At 43.6% G+C, this 26,091-nt stretch overlaps 1 protein-coding gene across 5 annotated transcripts; it reads right to left on the bottom strand.

The window, feature by feature from the left end:
* Window positions 1-4,428: 4,428 nt before the first annotated feature.
* KCNG1 (potassium voltage-gated channel modifier subfamily G member 1) lies at window positions 4,429-26,091 on the bottom strand. Of its 5 annotated transcripts, none has more exons than XM_061631262.1 (4): window positions 25,973-26,091; window positions 25,405-25,552; window positions 13,863-14,671; window positions 4,429-6,687 (listed from the first exon to the last, which is right to left on the bottom strand). In XM_061631262.1, exons 3-4 carry the CDS (start codon window positions 14,619-14,621, stop codon window positions 5,917-5,919), a joined length of 1,530 nt encoding a protein of 509 aa, XP_061487246.1. In that variant the 5' UTR covers window positions 14,622-14,671; window positions 25,405-25,552; window positions 25,973-26,091; the 3' UTR covers window positions 4,429-5,916. The 5 variants fall into 5 exon arrangements, with proteins under 5 accessions (XP_061487246.1, XP_061487245.1, XP_061487244.1 ...); XM_061631261.1 differs by lacking the exon at window positions 25,973-26,091 and adding an exon at window positions 24,536-24,650 and having other exon boundaries at window positions 25,405-25,770; XM_061631260.1 differs by lacking the exon at window positions 25,973-26,091 and having other exon boundaries at window positions 25,405-25,770.

Here is a 26,091-nt window from a genome sequence, read left to right as displayed (position 1 = left end):
CACTGATTTTTTTTAAAAAAAACTTTTAATGTAACAATATATATCTCCATTTGACAAATCACTTTTTATTAGTGATAACTTCAAGCCTTCTATTGTGATTCACAAAGGATCAGTGGGTGGTAGTCATCTAAGCCCTACTCAGAGGAGACCATTTGAAATGGACCTAAGTTAGTCAAACCTGACAACTAATTTCAATGGGTCTCCTTCGAGCATGACTTAGTCAAATACCATCCACTGCGTTTTCATAGGAGTGGCGTCAGATGTTTATGCCATTTAATATCTATAGATGTAAGAAAACCTCAAGGGAATATTCAACTGGAGATTTTTAAAAATAATTTGAAATAATTCTGTAATTTTATTCAAGTTGGCTTTAAAGATCAAAATGAGAGTATCCTCTGGAAAGAGTTGGTGATCATTTTAAAAATTGTCATCCTTCACAGTTGGAAGTGGGACACAGTATTGGGACTTGCTCGTGTCTCCTGGGTGTCAAGGGCCAGCTAAAGATCTCCCTCACAGTGAGTGGCTCAGGGGTTATGTGCCCTGTCACCTGTGTAGCCGTGGGCAAGCTGCATAGTCCCAAGGAGCCCAGTTGCCCCCAGCTGGCAGTTGTGGACAAGGAAGGGTCTGGCTTGTGCAGCTGTGGCAAGTTGAGCAGGCTCTAGCCAGCTGGGGAGGACTAGCCTCAGAGGGAGGCAATGGTAAACCCCCTTTGAATACCGCTTACCATGAAATCCCTATTCATAGGGTAGCCATAAGTCGGGATTGACTTGAAGGCAGTCCATTTCCATTTCATTTCATAAACTAGATTAATTTGGCATAACAAGCCAGTGTGTCTCATTTCATTCAGTGTTCTTAAGGGGGAGAAGACATTTCTTAGAGTGATTCGTAGAAGATATTCCTAGTTTACAAGTAATTTGTTATCAAGATACAAAATCCAAGCAAGCCAAATTCATCCTTGTTTCAGTCAGCTCCATCTTCATCTTTACACAGCAGAGATACAACCCACTGTATTCAGTGGGGCTTACCCCCAGAAGGTGTGCATAATTTGCAGCCCTAGTCTGGCAAACAGGTCTGGCATCCAGAATCCTGCAGGATATGAACCAAGTCCAATTCATTGTGGAGTTTAACTCTTGGGTCATTAAAGGTGCAATTGTATAACATTTAACTGGGAGTAAGCCCCACTGAACACAGTGGGACTTGTTTCTAAATAAACTTGGATCCCCAAGTTTTGAACAACTTTCGCCCAGTTTCGAATTTGCCATTTTTGGGGAAGATCATTGAGCGAGTGGTGGCTGACCAATTGTCAGCACACTTGGATGAAACGGATTATCTGGATCCATACCAATCGGGTTTCAGGACTGGACATGGAACTGAAACAGCCTTGGTCGCTCTGGTGGATGATATGAGGACGGCATTAGATAGGGGAGAATTCACCTTTCTTGTCCTCCTGGATCTTTCAGCGGCTTTTGATACCGTTGACCACGGTATCCTGTTGGATCGCCTGGAAGGACTGGGAATAGGAGGCACTGTTCTACGGTGGTTCCGTTCCTTTCTCTCTGACAGGCATCAACAGGTAGCATTGGGAGATGAGGTTTCAGACCCTTGGCCTCTCACTTGTGGAGTGCCACAGGGTTCTATCCTCTCTCCCATGCTATTCAACATCTATACGAAGCCGCTGGGATCCATCATCAGGAGATTTGGGCTGCGGTGTCACCAATATGCAGATGACACTCAGCTCTATCTCTCGTTTAAGTCCTCACCAGAGTTGGCTGTGGAGACCATGTCCAAGTGCCTGGAATTCGTGAGTGGATGGATGGGAAGGAACAGGCTGAAGCTAAATCCTGACAAGACCGAGGTGCTGCTTGTGGGAGACAGAGGAAGGTTGGGTCCTGTTGACCTGAGGCTTAATGGGGTACAATTACCCCTGAAGGACCAGGTCCGCAGCCTTGGGGTTGTTCTTGATTCCAGGCTGTCCATGGAGGCTCAGATTTCAGCAGTGAGCCGGGCAGCCTGGTACCAATTACACCTCATACGTAGGCTGCAACCCTACTTCCCTGTTCATCAGCTCCCACTGGTAGTACATGCCCTGGTCACCTCTCGATTAGACTACTGCAATGCGCTCTACGTGGGGTTACCCTTGAAAACGGTCCGGAAACTTCAACTGGTACAGAATGCGGTGGCTCGTTTACTTACAGTCGTCGCCGTGATCATATTACGCCAGTATTATTCAATCTACACTGGCTTCCAGTAGTTTTCCGGGCCCAATTCAAGGTGTTGGTGTTAACCTTTAAATCCCTATACGGTTTCGGCCCAGTTTATCTGAAGGAGCACCTCCAGCATCACCAATTATGCCGCCCGACAAGATCAGCCACGCAGGGCCTTCTCTCAATCCCACCAACAAAAGCAGCTAGGTTGGTGGGGACTAGAGAGAGGGCTTTTTCGGTGGCGGCCCCCACTCTCTGGAATTCCCTCCCGTTCGATCTTCGGCATGCCCCTTCCCTGGATACCTTCCGCCGAGCCTTAAAAACGTGGCTGTTTGGACAGGCCTTTGGGACCGCCGGGATGGGCTAATTACATACTGAATGCCCGTTCTTGTGTACTGCATATGTTATTATTTTTGTTACTGCTGATTATATTGTATTTTATTGTAATTATTGTATTTATTGAAATTTCATATGTACGTCGCCTAGAGTGGCTTCAGCCAGATAGGCGACCTAAAAATTAAATTTACATTTACATGCCAAGGATTGGGCTGCACAACACACATCTGAAATACTATGAGTTAATACTAATGTACACAAAAAGGGGATGAAACTACCCATCAAGTTCTCATCTGCATTGTAAATCAGCATTGTATCCACTCCTATCATTTTAGTATTGGCTCCTAATCTCTCAAATTTGCGTGCATTTTCATTTCAGGAAATGTTCTTGCAGATGAATATCAACTTGAGTTAAAGATACTGAAAAAACCCACTGCTTGCCCCAGTTAACTGACAAGCTGATACAAATCATCAGCTATGTCTAATAGTTGGAAATCAGGTGGGTTCCTAGGACGGTATCCAATGCTCCCATTCCCCTAGTGCAAGGGATGTGCTCTGGGAGAACAGAACTTCCTCTTCCACTCGTCTCCCCTGCTCCTTGGGTTTGTGCCTTCAAAATAAACTCTGGAGGATTGGGAGACCCTACAGAGAAGATCTGGGGTGGGGGAAGGAAGCAGAAGTGCTGCTGTGCCAGAGGAACTCCGCTGGTGATACTTTGGATACAACCCTTAATATTTTGGTCTAGAAGGTCAATAAATGGCACTGTCATTTTAGGATTGATCTTGTCATTATAAAGCATTTAAAAGGGAGGACACTTAGAAATGGATTGGAAGCGATCTAGGAGTTCATTGGGAGCAGTGGTATTTAAACATCATACCTTCAGCAAGAGATTCAGGGTAGAAACACCCTTACTGTTCTGCTGGTTCCAATGCGTCTCTACCTCTCTCTTCTAAAAATGGGGCCCCACAATGCTAGTCAAACTTTTTACTGTAAAACCTGGTGGGAGCAGCTTGAGTGCATTTTTTTAAAAAAAAAATCAGCTTCAAAGAGATTTTGCAACTGATCGGCAGATCAACCTGTTCCCCCTCCAGGTGTGGCTAATGGAAACACTTTGATCTGGGGCACATTCTATTTTGCTCATGCAAAGCTATAGTCATGCCTCTTGGTCCTCCCCATAACCCTGTATCATGAAAGTATACTGCCCTGGAACAGCATGTTGCACAGGGCCAGCAATAGAGGACATACTTTCTTTCAGGGAAGCTTGTTTGTCATTACTGATCTTCTCATTGGGGCACCCCTGGTAAACTTCCATGGAACGCCAAAGTTCCATGGAAGACAGTTTGACAAGTACAGACCACTTTGCAATGGTGTATCTGTTCCCTTGCTATATCAAAGAAGTTATAGATCAACATCTTTGATATAGCAAAGGAACAGATACACCATTGCAAAGTTGTTTGGGTAATCTTGTTTCTCCATCCCAGGCAGTCATCTAGGTTGATAGAACTGCATGGTGTACCAGCTGTGTTACTTGAGCATGAGTTACTAGTTTACTGCAAGCCTGAATTGCAAGTGCTCATGTGATAAAGCCATGGATTTTCTCAGTAGAAACACAGCCGTGATTTTGTACTTGTGGCCAAGTCACACAACAGGTTTGCCAAGCATGCAGTGCAATCCAGGCAGACAAATATGCCTGTACGGATTACTGAAAAAGAAACCCAGTTTGTATCAGAGTGGATTAGACCTAAGCAGACCCTTGGTTGCTTTTCAGTGTTCTACAAACATTTCATTTGATTGCTATGGAGCTTACCTGTACTAGGGAAGGACAAGGCAATTATCAGAAGGCTTTACTCCTTTTAGGTTTCACTCATGGGAGATTTACTGAGTTTCAAATGACTCATCTGAATAATATCCTCTTCTTTACATTTCCAGCAACTTGTGCAGATACTTTTTTTTGCTTCTTTAAAGGAGCCATATGCCCACAGGTGATTGCAAGCTATCACACCAGGAATTCTGGCAACTGAGCTGGATACAAAGAGTTTTATTTTCTTCTAACCAATGCAAAAGAAAACAACACTGGGGCTATGAGTGACATGGTGCAATATTTTGGTGCATATTCTGTTAGATTTGCAGTCAGCTACCTTTTTGTTATTAATGTTAGCAGGCATGGAATAGAAGGATAGCCATAGCAGGTCAATCTAGCACAGTCAGCAACCTGGAGACAGAGAGGATGAGTACTGTGTGTTTTCTCATAAATGTTCAGAGGATGATGCATGTGAGAACTCAGGAGGGGAATTATCAAGCTTTTTGGGTTTTAAGGGCCCCTAGTTTTGTCTAACCAGTCCAAGAGGAAACTGCTAATAGCAAGCTGTGAGCTCCTCTTGGTACTAGATACAGGGCGGAATAGGATATGACACTTTACAAAATGAGCCATCACAAAGAAAAAGAGAAAATACATCCAATGACACTGGGGCTGTGCCTGGTAGCCTTGTGAGAAATGCTACTTGTCCACAGTGAGCAAGTGCGTGCTCCACTCAAAACAGGGATGGTAAACTGGTGGCCCCCCAAAAGTTGTTGGACTACACCTGTCATCATCCCAGCTATGCTGGCTGGGATTGATGGGATTTGGAGTCCAGCAACATCCAAAGCAGCTGTCTGCTGTTATTTAAATTACAGCTGAAAAGGGGAAATATATTACTAATCCTGGCCTAGAATATACGCTAACGCTGTTCAGTGTGCTCTGTATTTGAAGCTAAGGAAATCAAAAGATGGAAGAGAAACTGAGGAGACTTTGCACTCTGAAGGGGAAAAAAAAGTAGCAATAAAATTAAATTAAAAATTCTTAATTCTTCTGCAAATGCAAGGCACACGCTTAACTTCAATACAAACAATGGAGTTATACATCCAAGGATTAATTTGGATCTTCCAGATGTCATAGCTCACAAGGTTTGGTATAAACAAACAACAAAAGGTTAATTAACCTAGATCAAAATGTTGACATTCATAGTCATTCTTCCTTGGAAAATGGCTTGCCTCTTTATGTTACAAATGGCAACAGCTGTGCCCAGTATGTAATTTTACACAGTACTCCTTTTGGTCAACAATGCACGTTATCAATCTTTTTAAAAATCTCCATGTCATGATTTTGCATCTCAGCTGTGCAGCCTATTGAAAAGCAACAATCTTATCCTCCACTCCTAATAATAATAATGCTAATACACATAATGATGTAAAAGTCCTCATGGTCATAATGGCTAAAAGCCCTTTGCATTTTATTTGTACAATACGTCTCCTAAACACCTCCGGAAGCAAATGCCGAGATTAAAAAAAAATCCTGTCACTGTTTGCTTGGCAACAGGCAAACGTGGAAACTTCCGTTTCAGTCATTGTTCCTGGTCTCTGAAGAGATACTCGGAAATATGTCGCTCCCCTGTGACATGTTGCTTAACTGGGCCTTTGTTTTCATTAAAAATTGTGCCCTCCTGTACATAATTCTTTCCTGCTCTTGCTTCAGCTCAATGTATGAGCGGGAAAATGTGTGGAAGATGGATGTGACAGGAAAGGCCATGAGAAGGATGCCGCTGAGGATGCTACTCAGGGCCACCACCTGGCCTGGGATGCTTCTTGGTACCATATCACCATAGCCGACTGTTGTCATGGTAATCACTGCCCACCAATAGCAAGCAGGGATGCTGGTGAACTCCTGAGAGCCTGCCATCTCATTTTCAATCACATACAAGAGGGGTGCAAAGAGTGCAATGGCTACACAAAGGAAAAGCAGCAGGAGCCCAAACTCACGGGTGCACCTGCGAGCTGTGAGCCCCAAAGTCTGCAGGCCCAGCGAGTGCCTGGCGAGCCGCATGACATACAGAATCCTCAAGGCACGGAGTATGCGGAGCACCAGGCCCACCTTGTCCAGGTAGATGTTGCCAGAGCTTGGCTTTTTATTACTGCTCACTGAAGTGGTGTCTAGTAGTAAAGTGATGTAGTAGGGCAGGATGGCAACTATATCAATCAGGGTTAAGGGATTCCTCAAGAACACAAACTTGCTTGGTGCCTGGATGAACCTCAAAATGAACTCCAAAGAAAACCATCCTACGCAGACAGATTCCACTATGAAAATATTGTAGCACATCTGAGAACATTCGCCCTGGAGTGGAAGAGAAGGATATTGCATCAGCTATAAAGTAGTTGGCAAAAGTCACAGAAACATTTTTCTGAGAACATAAAAACTGTTTGGCTGGATCAGGCCCAACTAGCCTAGTATTTTGTTTCTAACAGTGGGCAGCCAGTTGTCCCTGGGCTTTTACAAGCAGGGCATAAAGGAAGAGCCCTGCTGGATCAGGCCAATAAACCCATGTAGTCCAGCATCCCGGTCTCATAGTGATCAGCCAGATGCCTATGGGAGGACTGCAAGCAGGACCTGAGTGCAACAACACTCTCCCCACTTGTAATTCCCAGAAACTGGTTACCTGGACGGACTCATGGATACTAACCATTAGTAGACCTATTTCCCATAAATTTGCGTTATGCATTAAAAAAGCTGCCTATGCTACTGCCCAGGACCATCTTTCTTTCGAAATATTTTTAGGGTGCCTTTCTGGATAATATCCTTTCAAGGCAGCTGGATAATATCCTTTCAAGGCAGCTTAAAAAAAAAGTCAACGACACAACAGAATAAAGCCATGAGACCTCCCACATCTGAAAGCCAATAAAAACATACTCAAACAACCATATAACACTTTAACAACACTGGCAAAAATCCAGCCAACGAAGTATAAATCATGAAAAAGCCACGTGAAAAAGATGAGTTTCAGGGCCTTCCGAATTTATTGCAGCATGGTAGCCTGCTGGAGACCAACTGGCAGGGAGTTCCAAAGCAGTGGGGCTACTATAGAAAAGGCCATCTCTCTCATGCCCACCAATCTCACCCATCTAGGTAGCAGTCATCTAAGCAGGTCCTCTGACATAGATCTTAATGTATGGGTAGGCTGAAGTGGGAGCAGGCAATTAGTCAAATACCATGGGCGAAAATCTGGGGCAAGGAAACTTTTTCAGCCCAAGGGCTACATTCCCTTCTGGACAACCTTCCACGGTCCATATGCCAGTGGTGGGTGGAGCCAGAGGCAAAAGCAGGAGGAGCAATGAATATAAATGTTACCTGTGTACAGTAGGCTAGTTTCAACATGCACTCCCCTCTCTATTCTCCATCCATGTAAGCATGAGTTATTATCAGAGTTAAAGGACACATTGCAGGAAGGCAAAAAAACTCAAGGATTTTTCCAGGCAGACTTTAAAGGCAACCCCACAAAAAGCGCATTACATTGCAAAAAACATCAACTCAAATTGGTATGAATGTTGATGGAAACAGCATTAATGGATGGCCAAACCTGTAATTCAGTGGAAAGGTCAACTATAAAGTTAATCAATGGTCTAATTCCTCTCCTACAGTAGTCAGACTTTTCAAATGTTTTCCAACATATACTTCTTTAATGATCATTCTCAGGTTAATACTTTGTATTCCACCCTTTGAATCTCTGTGATAGTCACTATACATGCAGGGTGTATGAAGCAATTACAAAATACACCCTGCTCTGATCACATTTACTGCCCCTTTTGTGAGTTTCTAATAGCCCAAACCGTAGCTCCATCAGCACTATACATTTAAAGCAATCTTAGGGCTTATCCACATGGGAGAGTTAGTTTGTACTAAAGACGCTGTTTTTACCTCCGTTTTCTTTTGGTACCGTCCACAGTAAGGACTCAATGCCAGCTGCAAACATGGTGTTTTTCTATTGACACTGAGGGGGAGGATCAATCATGCAGTTTCCTAATGACCATGCCCTCTAATTTAACATTTCCACTCCCTCTGGTTACTTAGCAACCAAACATGCTCAGTTTGATCTGCCAGTAAGTTTCATTTAAAAAACAAACTGGAAGTGCAATTATTTGTATATTCACTGGTACAATACAGCTGAAATACAAATCTTTGTTTGAGCAGTGTTATGCTTTTGCACATAAGTTAGGGGGAAAAGAAAAATAAGGCACTGTTTGCAGCAACATAAAAAAGGTTAGCAGAATGGGAAAGAACAGCCAGAAGTTGCTTTTCAGTCTACAGGAAATGAAATGGAGGAGGAGGGAGTGGGCATGGAGAGGGGAATGACCGACACACCCACCTAAAAGCATCAGAGCAAAGCATCTGTAAGCACTAGAGGTACAGAGTGAAGATGTTTTTTCCTTCCCTTTTCATATTATCAGAGGACTGGGTTAGTACGGATTTACAGGGAGGGAAACGTGTGATAGCTTGTTTGCCAGTAACGTCATGTGAACTATGTGAATAAAAATTAGATGTGAGTAGCTCCAAACACACACTAAACCACCATGCAGATGAGCCCTTATACCACTTTAAATAGTTATGGCTTCCCCTAAAGAATCCTGGGAATTGTAGCTTGTTAAGGGTGCTGAGTGTTGTTAGGAGTCCCCTGTTCCCCTCACAGAGCTACAATTCTAAGAGTGGTTTAAAAGTCAATCCTTCTCCCCAGAGAATTCTGGGAATTGTAGCTCTGGTAGGGGAATAAGGGCTTCCTAACAACTCTCAGCACCCTTAACAAACTACACTTCTCAGGATCCTTTGGGGGGGGCGGCCATGACTGTCAAATTTGTGTAATAGTGCTTTAAATGCAAGGTGCAGAAGTGACCTTATACTAAAGTGTATAAAAATGAAGTTTTCTTGCTGTTTTTAAATGCTTCAAAATTATCTATATCCTATTCTTACATGGGTTTCCCTTCCAAGGACAGAATCAGGTCCATGCTTGCTTCACTTAAGCATTATTTCGGAGGGCTTAAGATGAAGCTTTATAACATGCAATCTGGATGGCAGCAATTGTCAGTTCTTGTTAAATTTTCCATACAATTTGCCAGGACGGGTTAATCAAGTTTCCTCAGAGTTTACATTTTTCTAAAGTTTATAGATTTATATTACAAACTGCCTTTTAACATAAATCATGCTAAAGTTAGACATGACCAATTACTCCCTTTTAATAAATCTGGCCACTTGCTATGTCTAGTGGTACCATGCCTGCACTTCCTTTGATTTTTGAGAAACTGTGCCTATTGTTTTGGATGACTAGTTGACTACATCGTTAAACTACCCCTAGATCCCCAGATGCCTGTATGCTACTGTGTTAACCACACTTTACATCAGGGGTAAGGAATTCCCTTGGGATAATCTCTTGAGGACCACATACCAGAGCAGACAGGGGTTAAAACCAAAAGTAGGTGAGGTCTGAACAAGTGATGTGCTAGAATTCCATCCAGTTCAGATTTGGTACCAAATTTTCCATTAATTTGCCTATTCGCTACAGTTGTGGATAAGATTTTTCTGTAGTGATTTTCCGTGGCTATTTTCAAAACATTTTTTTTAAAATCCAAATCTAAAATACTGATATTAATATGGATATTTCCTCCAATTTATCAATACTTCCTTTGATTTATCAATTATTTCCTTTCAAAATATTGACATTTCCTTTAAAAACATCAATATTAATATCAATGTTTTTTCCAAGGGAAAAACCCAGATTGGTAAAAACAGCAGCTTGTGGACAAAGCTTGAATCGATACCAGCCCATATGATCAAGGGAATGTTTTCAGATCGGCACAGGGATGGGATCCATTGGCCTGTGCTGCTTTGAAAGCATTCTGTTGATCTAAGTTGTAGTATCAGGCAGTATCTATTCGAGTTCATTCTTTATCCGCTACCCATTGCTTTTACCAGTCTGTTTTTTTCTCCCAAAAAATATTAATATTAATATCAATATTTTGAAAGGAAAGTGACTTCGCATCCTCCTCCCCCACTGTTATAGACTCGGCTTGCTTCCTCCACGCATGGAGCCTGGATGATTCGAGTGGAGTGGTGGCGGCAGAGAGAAGAGACAAAGCTGCGCTACTGTGCTGTGAGTAAAATCAATAAAAGAACAACATATTTGAGGGAATATTTGAGTGAAAGATCAATGTAGGGGGAAAGCTGCTGAAGTTTGGAGCAAATGGGATTGCTCCGCAAAAGTGGAGAATATGAGGACCACTGAAAAAACCAGTGCAAAATCCAAATTCAGCTGAATTTTTACCCATTTCTAGTATGAACTGGTGGGGCTACCCAGTTCTCTCCCCCCCTCTCTTTCTCCTCTTCTCACCCCAGCTGCCATCTGAAAGAAAACAGAAAGCAATGGCAGCTTTTTTTCTGAGCCTAACTGCCATTCTGTAGGGGGAATTGTTGTGGAGGTTATAGCATGTGGGGAGGGTTAACCCTTCCCTTCCCAGCTGCCATCCCAATGAAAAAGGTCCTGGCACAACAATTAATTTTAGGGAAAAACGGTTCCATTGGTGCCAATAGGAGTTTTTATCTAAGCCTGATTGCCATGACTTGTCAAGTGGGGCTGAGGAGGATATGCCTGCTGGCTGGATCCAAAGTCACCATAGCTGATAGGCCCCCATCCCTACTTTGCATACTTATTGCAGAAAACGTGAAGCTATATGCCTGGATCCAGAACTCCTGTGAATGAAACTCCACTAATGGGATGCTCCAGCTAGAGGAAGGGGAGGGGTCATTTTTGCAGCTTCTTCCTTCCCTCAGTGCCTTCTGGAAAGCTGCTCTGAAGGGTTGGGGGACCCTCTGGAACAGCACAGGAAGTGGCACTGGGGGCTACAGGGGAAAATCTGTGTAAATAAAGTTGCCCCTTCCTTCCTCCAGTGTGGAGCCTCTGCTGAAGAAGCCTTTCTGTTCACAGAAGGGCAAATCTGGATCCAACCTATCTATAGTGTTTGTTGCATGAAGTGTGGGGGTGCTCTCAATTCTGTTAAATCAAAGAAACTCAAATTAATTGTAACTAAGCTGCATTCCATTGCTTTCAGCAGGGGAGTGCATAAAGACATCCATAATTATATTTTATGTGCAAGCACAGCATTGTATTGTTACAAGTACAGAATTCTCCCCAGATCAGGGGAAACTTGCTCTTCCGGTTAAGAACATAAGAAGAGCCTGCTGGATCAGGCCAGTGGCCCATCTAGTCCAGCATCCTGTTCTCACAGTGGCCAACCAGGTGCCTGGGGGAAGCCCGCAAGCAGGACCCGAGTGCAAGAACACTCTCCCCTCCTGAGGCTTCTGGCAACTGGTTTTCAGAAACATATTGCCTCTGACTAGGGTGGCAGAGCACAGCCATCATGGCTAGTAGCCATTGATAGCCCTGTCCTCCATGAATTTGTCTAATCTTCTTTTAAAGCCATCCAAGCAGGTGGCCATTACTGCGTCTTGTGGGACCAAATTCCATAGTTTAAGTATGCGCTGAGTAAAGAAGTACTTCCTTTTGTCTGTCCTGAATCTTCCAACATTCAGCTTCTTTGAATGTCCACGAGTTCTAGTATTATGAGAGAGGGAGGAAAACTTTTCTCTATCCACTTTCTCAATGCCATGCATGATTTTATACACTTCTATCATGTCTCCTCTGACCTGCCTTTTCTCTAAACTAAAAAGCCCCAAATGCTGCAACCTTTCCTCATAAGGGAGTCCCTCCATCCCCTTGATCATTTTGGTTGCCCTCTTCTTTTCATCTTTAGAGGTTGAGCACAATGTTGGCTGGCCCTTGGGTCAATTATGATGCCACTTTCCTGCTTCTTGGGTCCGTTCTTCGTGCATGAACACAGCTGTGCTTAAAACATACAAGATTCTTAAAGTCAGGCAGCCTGCTTGGACCATGAAGGAAATCAGCATTTGATCCCAAGGTTGTATGTGTAGGAACAGAGTCAGACTAGTGGTTTATCTAGCTCATTATCATCTACACTGACTGGGGGGGTGTTCTCCAGGGTTTCAGACTTGGGAGACATTCCCCTAACCTGGAGATGCTGGGGATTGAACCTGGAACTTTGTGTATGCTACGCAGATTGTCTGCCACTAAGCTATGGCCCTGTCTTTTGAGGACTGAAGTCAGAGGGAAGCATGGCACAACCTGCAACAGAAACCCTCCCCACACTCACTCTTCTTTGCAGGTACATCTGTATGCAGACGTAGGCTTATTGGACCATGGTGTCCTAATACTTTGGTTACTTGAAGGGGGAAGAGGAAGCTTTCATATGTGTTCAGTTTTTGGGTTGCAGACACACCCCTGACCTACAAGTCACATGCCAAATGTGTCAATACCTCTGCATAGCTCAAACAGTGGCAGAATTAGAGACACCACATCCTATCCATGGGAGGACTTTGTAAAAGCTAACAAAGTGGCAGCTTGCGGGGGGGACTGGTCACAGAAGAGGCCTTGTAGGCCATCTAGTCCAACGTCCTGCTTGAGGCCAGCTAGAGTATCCTAAACAGATGTGCATCCAGTCTTTGCTTGAAGACCTCAAGTGAAGGAGAACCCAGCACCTGTGGGGCAGTAGAGAAGAAGTCTTTTTCCTCTCCTATATGATTGTTCACAGGTTACACTGAACACTGGTACACAGTCTCTATCCATGCACACGTGTTTGTGTGAACAGTGTACACTTGATTTGTACAGGTCAGTTGTTGTGTACAGATTGTACATTTGTTGAATGGTACATGTGAATGACTGTGTGAGTGTACAGCTCAACTACTTGTGTACGTAGGTACACGAATTGTACACTCATTGCATGTAACATGTGAACATCCCTTATGTGACAGCCCCTCAGATATTTCAAGAGTCCCATCATGTCCCCTTTCATTCTCCTCTTCTCCAAGCTGAATTTATCCAATTCCTTCATAGGACTTGTTTCCCATACCCAATAACCATCATTGTGCCCTCCTCAGAACCAATTTGTCTATACCCTTCTTAAAGTGCAGCGCTCAGAACTGGACACGTACTCCAGATATGGCCTTAGTAAAGAATCAGTCATGACCCCTTCCAATTCAGTGCTAAAGCAAGAACCAATGTGCAGGAAGTCCAAGGGAATGCAGGCCTCGGCACAAAGAGGTTGCCCACCCCATCTTTAATGGAAGTAGGAACAGGCTCCAGTTTAGCTGTGATCACAGAACAGCTTTGCAAGTAACTCTGCTGAAATAGGCCAGTGGCCCATCTAGTCCAGCATCCTGTTCTCACAGTGTCCAAACAGATGACTATGGGAGGCCCCAAAATAGGAGGGTACTGTCCCCATCAGTGATTCCCAGCAACCAGCATTCAGAGGCATACTGCCTCCAACAGTGGAGGTAGAACCATCATACCAATTACCTTTCCATGTACAAAGGCTTCTCCCTGCTCCCACCTGGCTGTGCACAGGTGCGCTACAGGGTTACGTTCTCCCCTCTTAAGAACAAGATCAACTTACTTTCTCCTCTTCCTCTCTTAAGCCAGGCATGGTGCTGATTGAAAGGTTGACTGCAGTGATAGTTACAAACAGCACTGATAAACAGGCAAACACTTTCCCAGGAATCCCAGACTGAGGTTTCTCCACCATGTCTTCCAACTTTTTCATGCAGTGGCCAGCTTTTGTCTCTGCCACCGCTTCACACTGGCTGTCACTATCAATGAACTCATCCTCGGCTTCATTCAATTCCGCAATTTCCTCCATTTTTTGCAGGTACCTCCTTTTGCAGCACCACTCCAGGTTGTCTTCCTCAATACCCCAGTATAGCAGCTCCTCTTGAAATGAAAGAGCACACATCTCCCTCAAGAGCCGAAGCTTCCCTGCCCGCAGGAAAGTCAAGATGGTCCTAAATGCCCCTGGGTTGCGGTCAAAAAAGAACTCGTTGCAGGTCACATCATAATCATCACAAATATTGAGGATGTCATCAAAGTTGTTGCAAAATTTTAGCTGTCCCAAGCGGGTCATGGGGAACTCGTCCAGGGTGGTCCATGGGAGCAAGTATTTAAAACCACCCACGTTGATGATTATATGATGCTTCCGGTCTTCTGGGTGAATGCTTTCACAGAGTTCTTCTCCAGAGTGAATGAGTTTGGCCCTTTGGTAAAAGACTCCTTTGAGAGTTTCTGTTTCGGCAAAGAAAGGATGGTTGAAGGAGGCATCTGAAGCACAGCTCAGGGCACTGTAGTCATAGTCTGAATTTTCTCCTGGTAAAAGAGTCATCTTGGTCACTAAGTGACTTCACATCACTTTGCTGCTTCAGCTACAGATTTCTGCAACAAACCAATAAATAAATAAATAAATAAATAAATTTTGGGGTCTCCGTTTGTGTTATGTCTGTTCATGAACTAGCCATTATTTCTTTATACAGCCAGTGGAAGGAATGAGTGAGAAAACAAAGTTTTGTGTGTATGTACACAATGAAGTATGAAGGCATAAAAAAAAAGAGGCTATTCGTGATGATAAGGCATACTAAGGGTTTGCTGTGGGAAAGTATCTGGCAAAATATGAGGCACTGATGAAGTTGCAATGCATGCAGGAGAGACGAAAACACAGGCTACATTCACACCATACATTTATTCAAAATATTATTCCACTTTAAACAGTCATGGCTTCCACCAAGGAATCCTGGGAAGTGTTGTTTGTGAAGGATGTGAGACTCCTACTCTCCTCAGAGTGCCACAATTCCCCGAGTTTTCTTCCTAGAGAATCCTGGAAGCTGTAACTTCCTGAGGGAAAGAGGGATCTCCTGACAATTCTCAGCATTCTTCACAAACTACATTTCCCAGGATTCTTTGGGGGAAGCCGTGGCTATTTAAAGTGGAATAATGTTGTTGTTATGTGCCGTCAAGTCGATTACGACTTATGGCGACCCTATGAATCAGCAACCTCCAAGAGCATCTGTCATGAAACACCCTGCTCAGATCTTGTAAGTTCAGGTCTGTGGGTTCCTTTATGGAATAACAGTGGAATAAAATAGTGGAATAAAAATATGGTGTGAATGTGGTCACAGTCATCTGATGCCACTGGTGGTAACCATGAGGAGGCTGCCATTTGGTGGCAGCTGAGCAAGATGGCAGAGGTGGGGCTGCAACATGCAGGCTCCATGCTAAGAGAGTGGCGTATGATTGGGTATTGCAGGTATAGCTGAAAAATTGAGGGCTACAACTCCCATCATCACCGACCACTGGCCATGCTTGCTGGGGCTGGTGGGAGTTGGGAGTCCAACAATATCTTGTTGGCTATCCCTGGGGTAATGTATATTGTGGTTTGTGCATGGGCCTCTTGGATTTTAAAGTTGTTTAGCTGGTTTTATCTTGATAAAATTTTGGCACTTATCAGGGGTGTGGCACCATTTTTTTACACAGGATGCTGCTGTTATCACTCTCTGGATGCAGAGCCTGTTCACAACGCGTGGGCACTGTGATGTCACTAGCTTGCACTCCTGCTGGGTGCTCTACTGGCATGCTGTATCTCCTAGGCCCTATCTGCACTACACGGTTGTAGCACTATGGTAACACTTTAAACAGCCGTGGCTTCTTCCAAAGAATCCCGGGAACTGGAGTTTGTTAAAGGTGCTGAGAGTTGTTAGGAGACCCCTGTTCCCCTCACAGAGCTACAATTCCCAGAATGGTTAAACAATCAATTTCTCTTCCCAGGGAACTCTGAGAACTGTAGCTGGGAATAGAGAGGAGATAACAGAGAGAAGAGAGGAAGATGGAGCAGAGAGTAATGGGGGAATATGTGCAAATTCAGTTACGCATCCTTAGGATAAGTTTCACTAGAGGTTAGAAATGGAAAAATCTGTCAATTTCAGTAGTCTCCATTTTTCAGTTTTCCAATCTTAAATCCAGTTCTTCACATTTCTGCAGCAATTTGTGATTTAAAAAAAATCCTCATGAAAATTCTCCTGCATTTTAGTGCAAATTTCCCCTAGTGAACACCATTTTATACGCAATTTTGCCCAATGTGCACATTTTTTGCAAGCAATATCTCATCATGCAATTCATGAATATGCACATTTCCCCCTAACATATGCATTTTTCAACCTTTGGTTGGTGAACCGAATTGCAAAATTAAAATAAGTGTGAATTTCAAAGGATGGCTGTGTTTTGGTTCTCATATTGTTTTGGAAAGTGCAAATTTAATAGATTCAGCTTGAAATACAAACTGAATCAAATTTCTCACCCATCCCTGCTAGAGGTTCCGGTTAAAGGGACGAACTATATAACTGAATCTTAGTTGGGAGAAGAAATTATTAGACAAATTCTCTCCCACTACATCAAGTATGACAATAGGGGCAGCACTGGCTTGCTTAGGGACGTCACCTATCTCCAGCATTTCCCGCAAATTGCTGCATACTGTGATACAAAATACTGCAATTCGATTCCTAGTCTGTGATTCTGTCCACTTTAAAAACTTAGAGCCTTGCTGGACTTCTGGGAAGGATTGCTTCGCTTGTGCCTGCCTCTGAGACGAGCTCTCGTCTCAGAGGAAGCTTTTTCAGTTTTAAAACCAGTCAAAGGGGTTTTTTTTGACTGGTAAAAACTTTCTCCCAGGCAAGGGAGAAACAAAGAGATCATCCACAAGCTTCGTTGTGTTTGTTGGGGGACTTGAATTCATTAGGATCACCTATGAACGAAGGACCAGCCAGCAACATCGGACGGAGCCAGGGAATTTCAAGCAAGCTCAAACTGATTAAGCGGGACGTTTTTCTTTTCTTCAAAGAAAAACAGATTTTAACAGGCAAGCATTCTTCTATCTATCCTTATCATTTGGCTTAAATTGCTGCAGTAAAAGAGATTTGTTAAAAGAATCAGCGGTTAAGAATCCCTGGGTGAGTTATAACTTTTCTCTTTTATACACGGAATTAAGGCAGAAGGAAATCGAAATAGCTTATCTTTGTTTTTATTGCAAAAAGCTCGCCTGGAATTGAGCATTTTAAAGATACAAACGGATGAGAGATATCTAATCTGAGGAGAAAAATTTTGATTTATATGAACTTTTGAGTATTATATGTCTGGGACTATTTTTTCTGGTCTACTTCATTTTGACGAATCTGCTTGTTCTTTATGCCACCAACTATTTGGATGCTGTGAACTAAATTTGTTTTGCATTCTTGGACACATAAGAGATAAGGCAGTTTGTGCTGTCTACATTATGATGTCATCAGGTTTGGAATATTAACTCCTTTGTTGCTGGAAAAAGAAATAAATTGCTCTCTGCTTGGGAATAGTGTTATATTGGAAATTGAAGGGTTTTTTCTTCTTCTTGGTTTTAAAAATGACAATTAAGAAAGTGGCTGAGACCCTGGAAGTAAATATGTTTCAGAAAATAATGGATGAGATTCAGATAACGAAACAAAAACTGAGACATGGCAAACAAGAGATGAAAATTGAATTTGGCAAAATGAAGCAGGAGCTGAAAGAAATAGGGGATTTTATGAGAGAGGAGGTTGATGAGATCAAAGATATAATTAGACAAGCAATAGAAGAAGAAAGAAAAATTAAAGGGAAGATGCAAGTCCTGGAGATTGGAACAGATATATCAAATGTGGAACTGGAAAAAGATTTGGAGTTTATGGACCTTAGAGATAAAGATTACTGTTTGGAATTCAGCGTTGTCCCTGAAGAAATTGATGAAGATATCAGAGATAAAGCTATCAATGTTTCAAAAAAATTTCTGGACTGGAATGGTGTGATGGAGCTTGAAATAGAGAAAATCTATAGAATTAATTACAGATATGTGACAATGGAAAAACTCTCAAGAGATGTGTTAGTGCATTTCGTAAAAAAGAGGAACAGTGATATGACTTTACAACAACATTTCAGTAACACATTCAGAATTGATGGCAAGGAAATATTTGAGAGGAAGGAAATTCCCATCAGACTTTTATTATATGACTATGACAGCAAGATCATTATGGATGCAAGGATGGAAGATGGAAGATGGAATTAACACTGATAATGGAAGAATGGCTATTGAAACTACTGGACCTAGCAGACTTGATGAGATGGATTAATCGACATGTTTATTTGGAGAAAAATCGATGGATATATTTCTCAAGGACTGGAAACCTCTCTTTGACTTTTTGCGGAAAGAATAAAGTGATGTTAATGAGATTTGATGATTAATTAAGATAACTACTGGAGGAAAGTGATTTTGTAATATATTAAGAGACAGGTTTGTTATATACTATAGACCTATAACTGATCTGCGACAAATCAGAAGTCAACATTTTATTTTACTGTATTAGTTATTAATTTGTTTTTGTTTTTTTTTCTTTTGTTTTTTGAAACTTTGAATAAAAATTAATGATAAAAAAAAAAAATTAGAGCCTTGCTGGATCAGACCAAAGGCTCATCTTATTCATTTATTTATGGCATTTATATACTGCTTAACCATTAGCATTGCTAAGCAGTGTACATAAAAATAAACCATACAGAGACTGAAGCAGTAACGTCACCCTAAAACCAAACTGTAACTTAAACTTCCTGTTGGGATAAGAAAGTCCTTTTCATGCACCGGAGGTTTAGCAAGGAGGGTGCCTTTCCAATCTCAGTCGGGAGGGAGTTCCACAGGCTGAATGCACAATGCTGAATGCAAAACTGAATCTAGTCCAGTGTATAGACTGTTAGTAGCAAACACTTTATATTGAGGCAGACCATTGGTCCAGCTAGGACACTAGTGTCTACTGTTGCTGGCTGCCACTCTCCTGCAATTGTGGCAAGGCTCTTTTCCAGCCCTTGCTATCTAAGATGTGAATAGCACCTAAAAATTGCAGAAACAGGGCACCTTAATAAAGATCAGAACTTTCTAACGTTTTGCCCTGCTCCCATTGCAATATGAATTTGGATTTAGTCCCCTGCACCATCTTTCTGAGTGGGAGGAGGGAGGCTAAGTGAATGACTCTCTTCTTCCCTCTGCTCTGTCTTTCCCTGTTTTTGTGCTGCCCAGGGAGCTGTTTGTCCCTGGGTAATTTGTTGTGCTTAAAAGTCCTCTGCCATGGATTGACTGGTTTGCTTGGGCACGTCATCTTTCACAAAGACTTGTTCATATGTTACACTGAACATGTGTAAAATCTGTCTCTATACAGAACCATGGAATAGTAGAGTCAGAAGGGACCTATAAGGCCATCAAGTCCAACCCCCTGCTCAGTGCAGGAATCAAAGTTAAAGCATACATGACAGTTGTATCAATACAAGAGTTTGTGTGAAAGAGTGTACACCTGTTGATTTGCACAGCTCACCAACTGCGTACACAGACTGTACTCTTGTTGAATGTTACGTGTGAATAACTGTACAGCTCAACTACTTGTGCAGACAGATTGTACACTTATTGTATGTAATGGGGTGAACACCCCTTCAATCTCCCACCATTTCCCATCAATACTGCATTCATATAATTTGATCCCTAGTCCACAAACATAAGAAGAGCCCTGCTGGATTAAGACCAAAGACTCATGTAGTCCAGCATCTCACAGTGTCCAACAGTCTTGCTACAGGCAAGACCTGAGCAATCCTTCCACTTGTGAATCCTAGCAACTGGAATTTGGAGGCACACTGCCTCCAGTGCTGGAGATAGTACATAGCCTTGTCCTCCATGAATTTGTCTAACCTCCTTTTAAAGCCATCCACGCTGGTGGTCTCCACAACATCTTCTGGTAGTGAATTCCATCGTTTAACTAGGCAGGTACTACCAGTGACTTAGCACTATGTTGAATACAAGTCACAAAGTCTACTCTTTTTTTTAATCAGAGCTCCATGGACCATCAAGCCAGTCTCAAAATGATGGCTTGGGAGCAGAGCTGGAGCCTGTCGAGGGTCAGGAGACAGAGGTCCCAGATAATGTTCTGTTCATCAGTGTCCTGTATATCTATTGCATGTGCTTACAGATCCCCTGCTATCAAGCAATGCCACCCACACGATATCAGACCACCAAAAATCAACCCAGCAATTCAAACTACAGTTGCCACAGCTACTAAAAGGATTTGCAGAACAGCCATCTTAAGCAGGTGAGGACAGCCACAGCCTACACATTCTGTGTAACGCACATATACAAGCTGCATAGTACTACATATTGAGAAGACATTCTAGAAAACATTAGCCCATTTTACAGATGGGAACAGCGAGGTTCATTCAGAATCATTTCAAGGACAAGAAGTTAATCTGTGGCAGAGACCTCAAGGAAGTCTCTTTTAAAAAGAAATCCAGGAAATTATAGACCAATTAGCTTTATATCTGTTCTGGGTAAACTGATATCACTCTGGCCAACCAGGCAAGACCTGAACAATCCTCCCACTTGTGATTCCCAGCAACTGGTATTCAGGGCACACTGCCTCCAATGCTACTACAGACTGGGAGTAGAAACACACTTACTGTTGTGCCGGTTCCACTGCATCTCCACCTCTTTTTCGGAAAACGGTGGCACATACTAGTCAAACTCTGCCCCTTTTTACTTTAAAACCTGGTTGGATCAGCTCGAGTGCATTTTTTTTAAAAAAAATTCAGCTTCAGATAGACCGTTGCCCCTCCAGGTGTGGCCAATGGAAACACTTTGCAATAGGCTCAGGTAGAGACAGTGATTGGCCCAACAATTTGCTGTGGGCAGTCCTGAAAGATCTGAAATCAGCAGTGGGAAAGGGAAGTATGTCCAGCCAAGGGCAGAGTTGCTTTAAAACACAGCTAGAAAAACCATTCTCTCTGCTTTTGAAACAACCAGTGTGCCCACAGCCTAGGAAACAGCAACTTATTGCCTGCCCTGCTGAAGGATAAAAAGACCAGCAGGAGGTGGGACAGATATTTGGTTGGGAAACTGAGTTCTAGCCAAGACCTATAGGAAGAAGTGGAGTACATTTGCAATTTTGCTTGTACAAAACTAAGGCATTTATAGTTTTGCATTTTATAAATACGGCCATTTTTACAAATACGGCCAATAGCATGCTTCTGCCTTCCACACTGAAGCTCACACACTCTGACTTCTGGAGTTTTTGCTCAGGTTGGCTAGGCAGAAGGAGTCATCAGTTAGAGACAGCCAGTTGTCTAAATGGTCTTTCCAGAAGAGAAAATAGAACTGCCTTTCTGCGGTTCAGTCTGGATCTTGGATTGACAAAGCTAGGCTGGGAATGACAATGAATGCCAATCTGTGGAATGAAGATCCATCTTTGGGGATGCAGAAAGGCTTAGGATGTTTGGGGAGCCACAGAAAGGCAGGGATGGGGGACTGCGTGAAAGAAGGGGAATGCAATCCTAAACACTATCTTACAGCAGGAAGAGGGACCACTGTTCAGGTTTTGCCTTGCGCCTTCGCACAGCACCTAGCGCAAGACAGTTGTCATGGGGTGACATGATACAAGCAACGTACAAACTATAAGTGGTATTCAACTAAATACTAGTGCTAGTATAATGGGATTGTCCCCCTCTCCTCTGTGCATGGGGGATGGAGAGGGGGAGAACATTTCATTGCACAAGGAGAAATCCTTGCACTGACAGAACCAGCAACTCAGAGCTACGTTGAATACAACCCTATTTGTTTAATCGAGAAAAAGATCATTGAATGGCTTCCTTATTCCACAATGTTGCAGTATTTTCTGTTTGTATGTACATGAGAATGAATGCATACAGACCATAGTAAAAGCTGCTGAACTGAGAAATAACGATACAATTCTACGCACACTAACGTAGGAATAAGCATAATTGAAAATATACTTCTGAGTAAATGTCCCTAGGATTGGACTGTACATCTCCTAAGCAACTAATCACACCCAGTGGGATACAGCATCTCCCCTCCCCCATCCACCAAATCAAATTTAGGAAGCTGTATGATTGGGCTTCTGCCTGCAAGAATCCAAGCAGACCTTGCCAGGCTCAATGGACCAGAGGCAGTTGCCCTTCCCAGAGCAGGAAACAAGAGCAGCAACTTCAGTGTTAAAATTCTACTCTTGGTCCTCACCCACCCCCCTCAAACCCCTCTGCAGCATTTCAATTTCTGCATTGCATCTCTGATGTAATCAGCGATCCTGCAAAAAGGGACTGTTACCACTTCGTGGTGCAGGCACTTTTAGTTTCATTCCCTGGAAGAAAACCGTAATGCGCTATAAGCTTCAGGGTTCTGCAGAGTAAGCCATAAAACTCTGAACAGACTTCTGATGTCTGGAACTTCTTAACTGCCATTTATATTCTTTCCACCCCGCTCACCACCCACCCTTGCAAAGCGTGTACATCCCAGTGCAATGTAAGCACTAATATAATGGACAACCTTTCCTCAAAAAAAGGCAACTGCTACATGGAAGTTAAAGTGCTCTGCAGTTTTGCAGTTAAAGCACTCTGCAGTTGTCACTGACAGATTTTTCAGGTGCCCATGATGGCTACCAGTCGTGAGGGCTATGTTTCAGAGGAAGCATGCTTCTGACTACCAGTTGCTGGGAAGCAGCAGGAGTGGGGTACTGCCCCCATGTCTTGTTTGCAGGCTTCTCAGAGACAACTGATGAATGGCTGTTGCTCCGTGGCAGAGTAACTGCTTCGCATGCCGAAGATCCCAGGTTCAATTCCCAGCATCTCCAGGTAGGGCTGGTAAAGGCCCATATCTAAAGTCCCAGAGAGCCACTGCCAGTCAGTGTAGACAATTCTGAGCTAGATGGGCCAATGGTCTGTCTTGGTATAAGGCAGTTTCCTATGTTCCCATGATATATAAAGCATTTATAAACTGCTTAAAATCTCTAAGCAATATACAATCTACCAGACAAACTATATATCATAAAAACAAGAACAAAAACACAACCTAAAACCAATTAAAAAGCAATATAAAAACACTTAAAAGCAAATAAAGCAGAAAACACATACAGCAGGGTTCAATTGCTGATGCAAAACCAGTTCTGATCCAGGCAAGTTCCTCTAATATATCCCTGCTTTATACTTACCTATGTACACAACACTCAATAAAGCTCAGCACGGGTCAAAGGTTCAAGAGATTGTTCTTCAGTAGCTGAAACATACGTTAAACCTCACTATAATAGCTTACTCTCCCCTTCGCCCCCTGCCTGTCTCAAGGCAACCTCACAAATTCTGACATAGCAGATTTAAGATCTACACAGTGGATCTACACACTGACAAGGTCACCTTAAACCTGCTCTGCACTATAAAGCAGAACTGAAAGACATAATGCGTCCATCAGCATGTCTGAGTTTTTACAATATATGTAAATGCACATTGCACTTAATTATCTCACCGCAGCTTTAAACTGAAGCTGCACAATTTTGTACCAAAAGATCAAGGGGGAAAAAAAACCAACCCACGTATTCAATAGCGATCAAAGTTTGGGCTTTGCAGAAAGTCTATTATGGGTTCTATTGACAAACAGAAATAAATTTTGTAGGAAGTTAACTGTGTTTCTACCGAGAAGTTTGTTCTGCAAATACAGAAATCCACTTTGCTATTAATTTTAGCTACAAAGCAGTTCTTTAGCTAAAGATGATGGGGGTGGGGGGAGATGAATATTTCCCATGTAAATTTTATTTCAGATATGTTACATCCCACAGAAATCGTAACAAGCCACAAAAGAGCTATCGACATGTACATCAAGAACAACAGCAGTGCACTCTAAAACATACGATTTTCAGTATTACGATAGCAACTGGAAACACTGCAAAGAGCAGACAACTGAAACGAACAGCAATGAAGACAACGAACAGCAATGAAGACAACGAGCAAAACCAGTTTGAACAGAAAACCTTTGTTAGAAGAAAGTAGTATGGGAGAAACAGATGCATTTATTCATCTCCCCATTACTCAGTTAAAGGGCAACCAGAGATGAAGATCAAACTAACTTCAATGCAAGCACACAGCTCAAATTTAGAGAAAGCATCCAACCAAAACAAGAATGTGGGAGGCAGAAGAACTGAGGACAATAACATGCCAAGTTTATCACAATGATCAATGCGGAGAGCTGTCATTCAAATTATTACAGTTAAAACAATTGAGGGAAAATGCACCAAAGGCACACAAGGCGAAGTTCAGTTGTTCCAAGGCACTTCAGCTCCCCCAAGCCAAGCCCATTTGTTTGAGGATTTGGGGATACAAGAATGAAAGGGCTTTGGGATTCTGCAGAAGAAATCCAATGCAGTCAACGTTGCCACCTACTTTGCTCAGAGTAGCAAAGTCCCACTGGGCAGCCCTCACCCAGCGCTGGACTGAATGCAATACGTTGCAGTAGCGGGACTCCAAAACTGCAGTTTTGAGCCTGTTTGTCTTGCAGCTGTGGAAAAGAGCAAAAAAGCGGCAGCGATGCAAAATTAAAGCTACAATCCCCTTTGGAAGTGAATCCTACTAAAGCGCGGAAGTGTGTGTGTGTGTGTCCTTTTTTAATTATGCAGAGGAACAGGATGGGATGGGATGGGGTGGGGTGGGGTGGGGTGGGGATGGAAGAGGCCACGGGCAAGTAACTCGGCACCAAAGAGGAGACCCTTCCCAGCCCGGGAGACTAGCGTGCAAGAGAGACGTCCAGATAATGTTTGTGGAGATCATCCTCACCAAACACCCTCATGTTACCAGTTCTAGCCGTTCCTCAAGTTCCCATCGTAGAATTAAGCAGAAACGGGGCGGAAAGCCCAAACAGACCACAGACGAGCAGCGATCATAAAATTTGGACATGATCCCGACATGGGTGAGAAGACCCCCTCTCCCCTCGGCGGGGGAGAAGCCACACCGGCGCTTGCCCTTAAACTTACCCGCTTATGGATGGCGGGGGGGAGGTGATCGTCCTCCAGAGGCATCTAAACGCGCGTTAAGCCCTTTGAGCCTCCGACGGACAATCTCGGCACGAGCCAAGACCTGCGGAGGCGGCGACTCCCGATGCTGGCTTTCCAATCCCGCGCCGCTGGGTTGCTTCTCGGAACTGAGGAAAGTTCCCCCAGAAACTTGCTGGGGAAGTTCGGCGCGGAGCTGCATGCAAAGGACCGCCTCTCGGAGAAAGGGGGGGCGGGGGGGAGAGAGAAAATCCGTTCACTTACTTGCGACAGCCGCTTCGGTTCTCCTGGACGGGCGAAGCAGGTGAAGGAAAAGCCGGAGAGAGAGCGCCAGCAGCGCGCAACAGGAGACGGGAGGAGGTAACGACGACGGCGGCGGGGCTGAGCCTGTGGGACGCTCTTCGCTGGTGTCCTTTGGAAGAAGAGGAGACGGTCATGGTAACGGCGCCTCTGTTACCCGGGGATGCCCGGGAGCTCGCGTTGGGGCCTGGCGTCTGCCTCCCGCGCAAGGGAGGCGAGGAGGGAGGAGGACACACCCTGCACACGCAACGGACGCGTGCACAACCCTCTCCGTCTGCGTTTGCGGCGAGGGCGGCAGCAGCAAATTGCACCCTGCAGGCAACAGGCGCTTGGATGCACGGCCTGCAACAGGTACAGTCACACACATATCCCTATGAGGGCGCACTACTGAGTCTATTTATATCTTGGGCAAAGAGCCAGATCACGTTTCTCGGGGCCGGGCCCTTTACTTTAAACAGGAATGCATCCACAAGCGCACACAATGCAACAAGTGAGCGTGCACCTGGGCCGAGGATTCATAAGCAAGCCCTACCTTTTTACGCTGGAGCCACGCTCCCACGGAGGAAGCTGTCCACGGGTCACTCATAACGTGAAGCGTTGTCAAGAGGGCCGCGGTTGTTTTTTTTAAAGTGTTGTTCGAATACGTGCCCT

Source organism: Rhineura floridana, chromosome 6, assembly GCF_030035675.1.
Source record: "Rhineura floridana isolate rRhiFlo1 chromosome 6, rRhiFlo1.hap2, whole genome shotgun sequence".
NCBI classification, from domain to species: Eukaryota; Metazoa; Chordata; class Lepidosauria; order Squamata; family Rhineuridae; genus Rhineura; species Rhineura floridana.
This window is presented reverse-complemented; position numbering and strand designations above follow the sequence as displayed.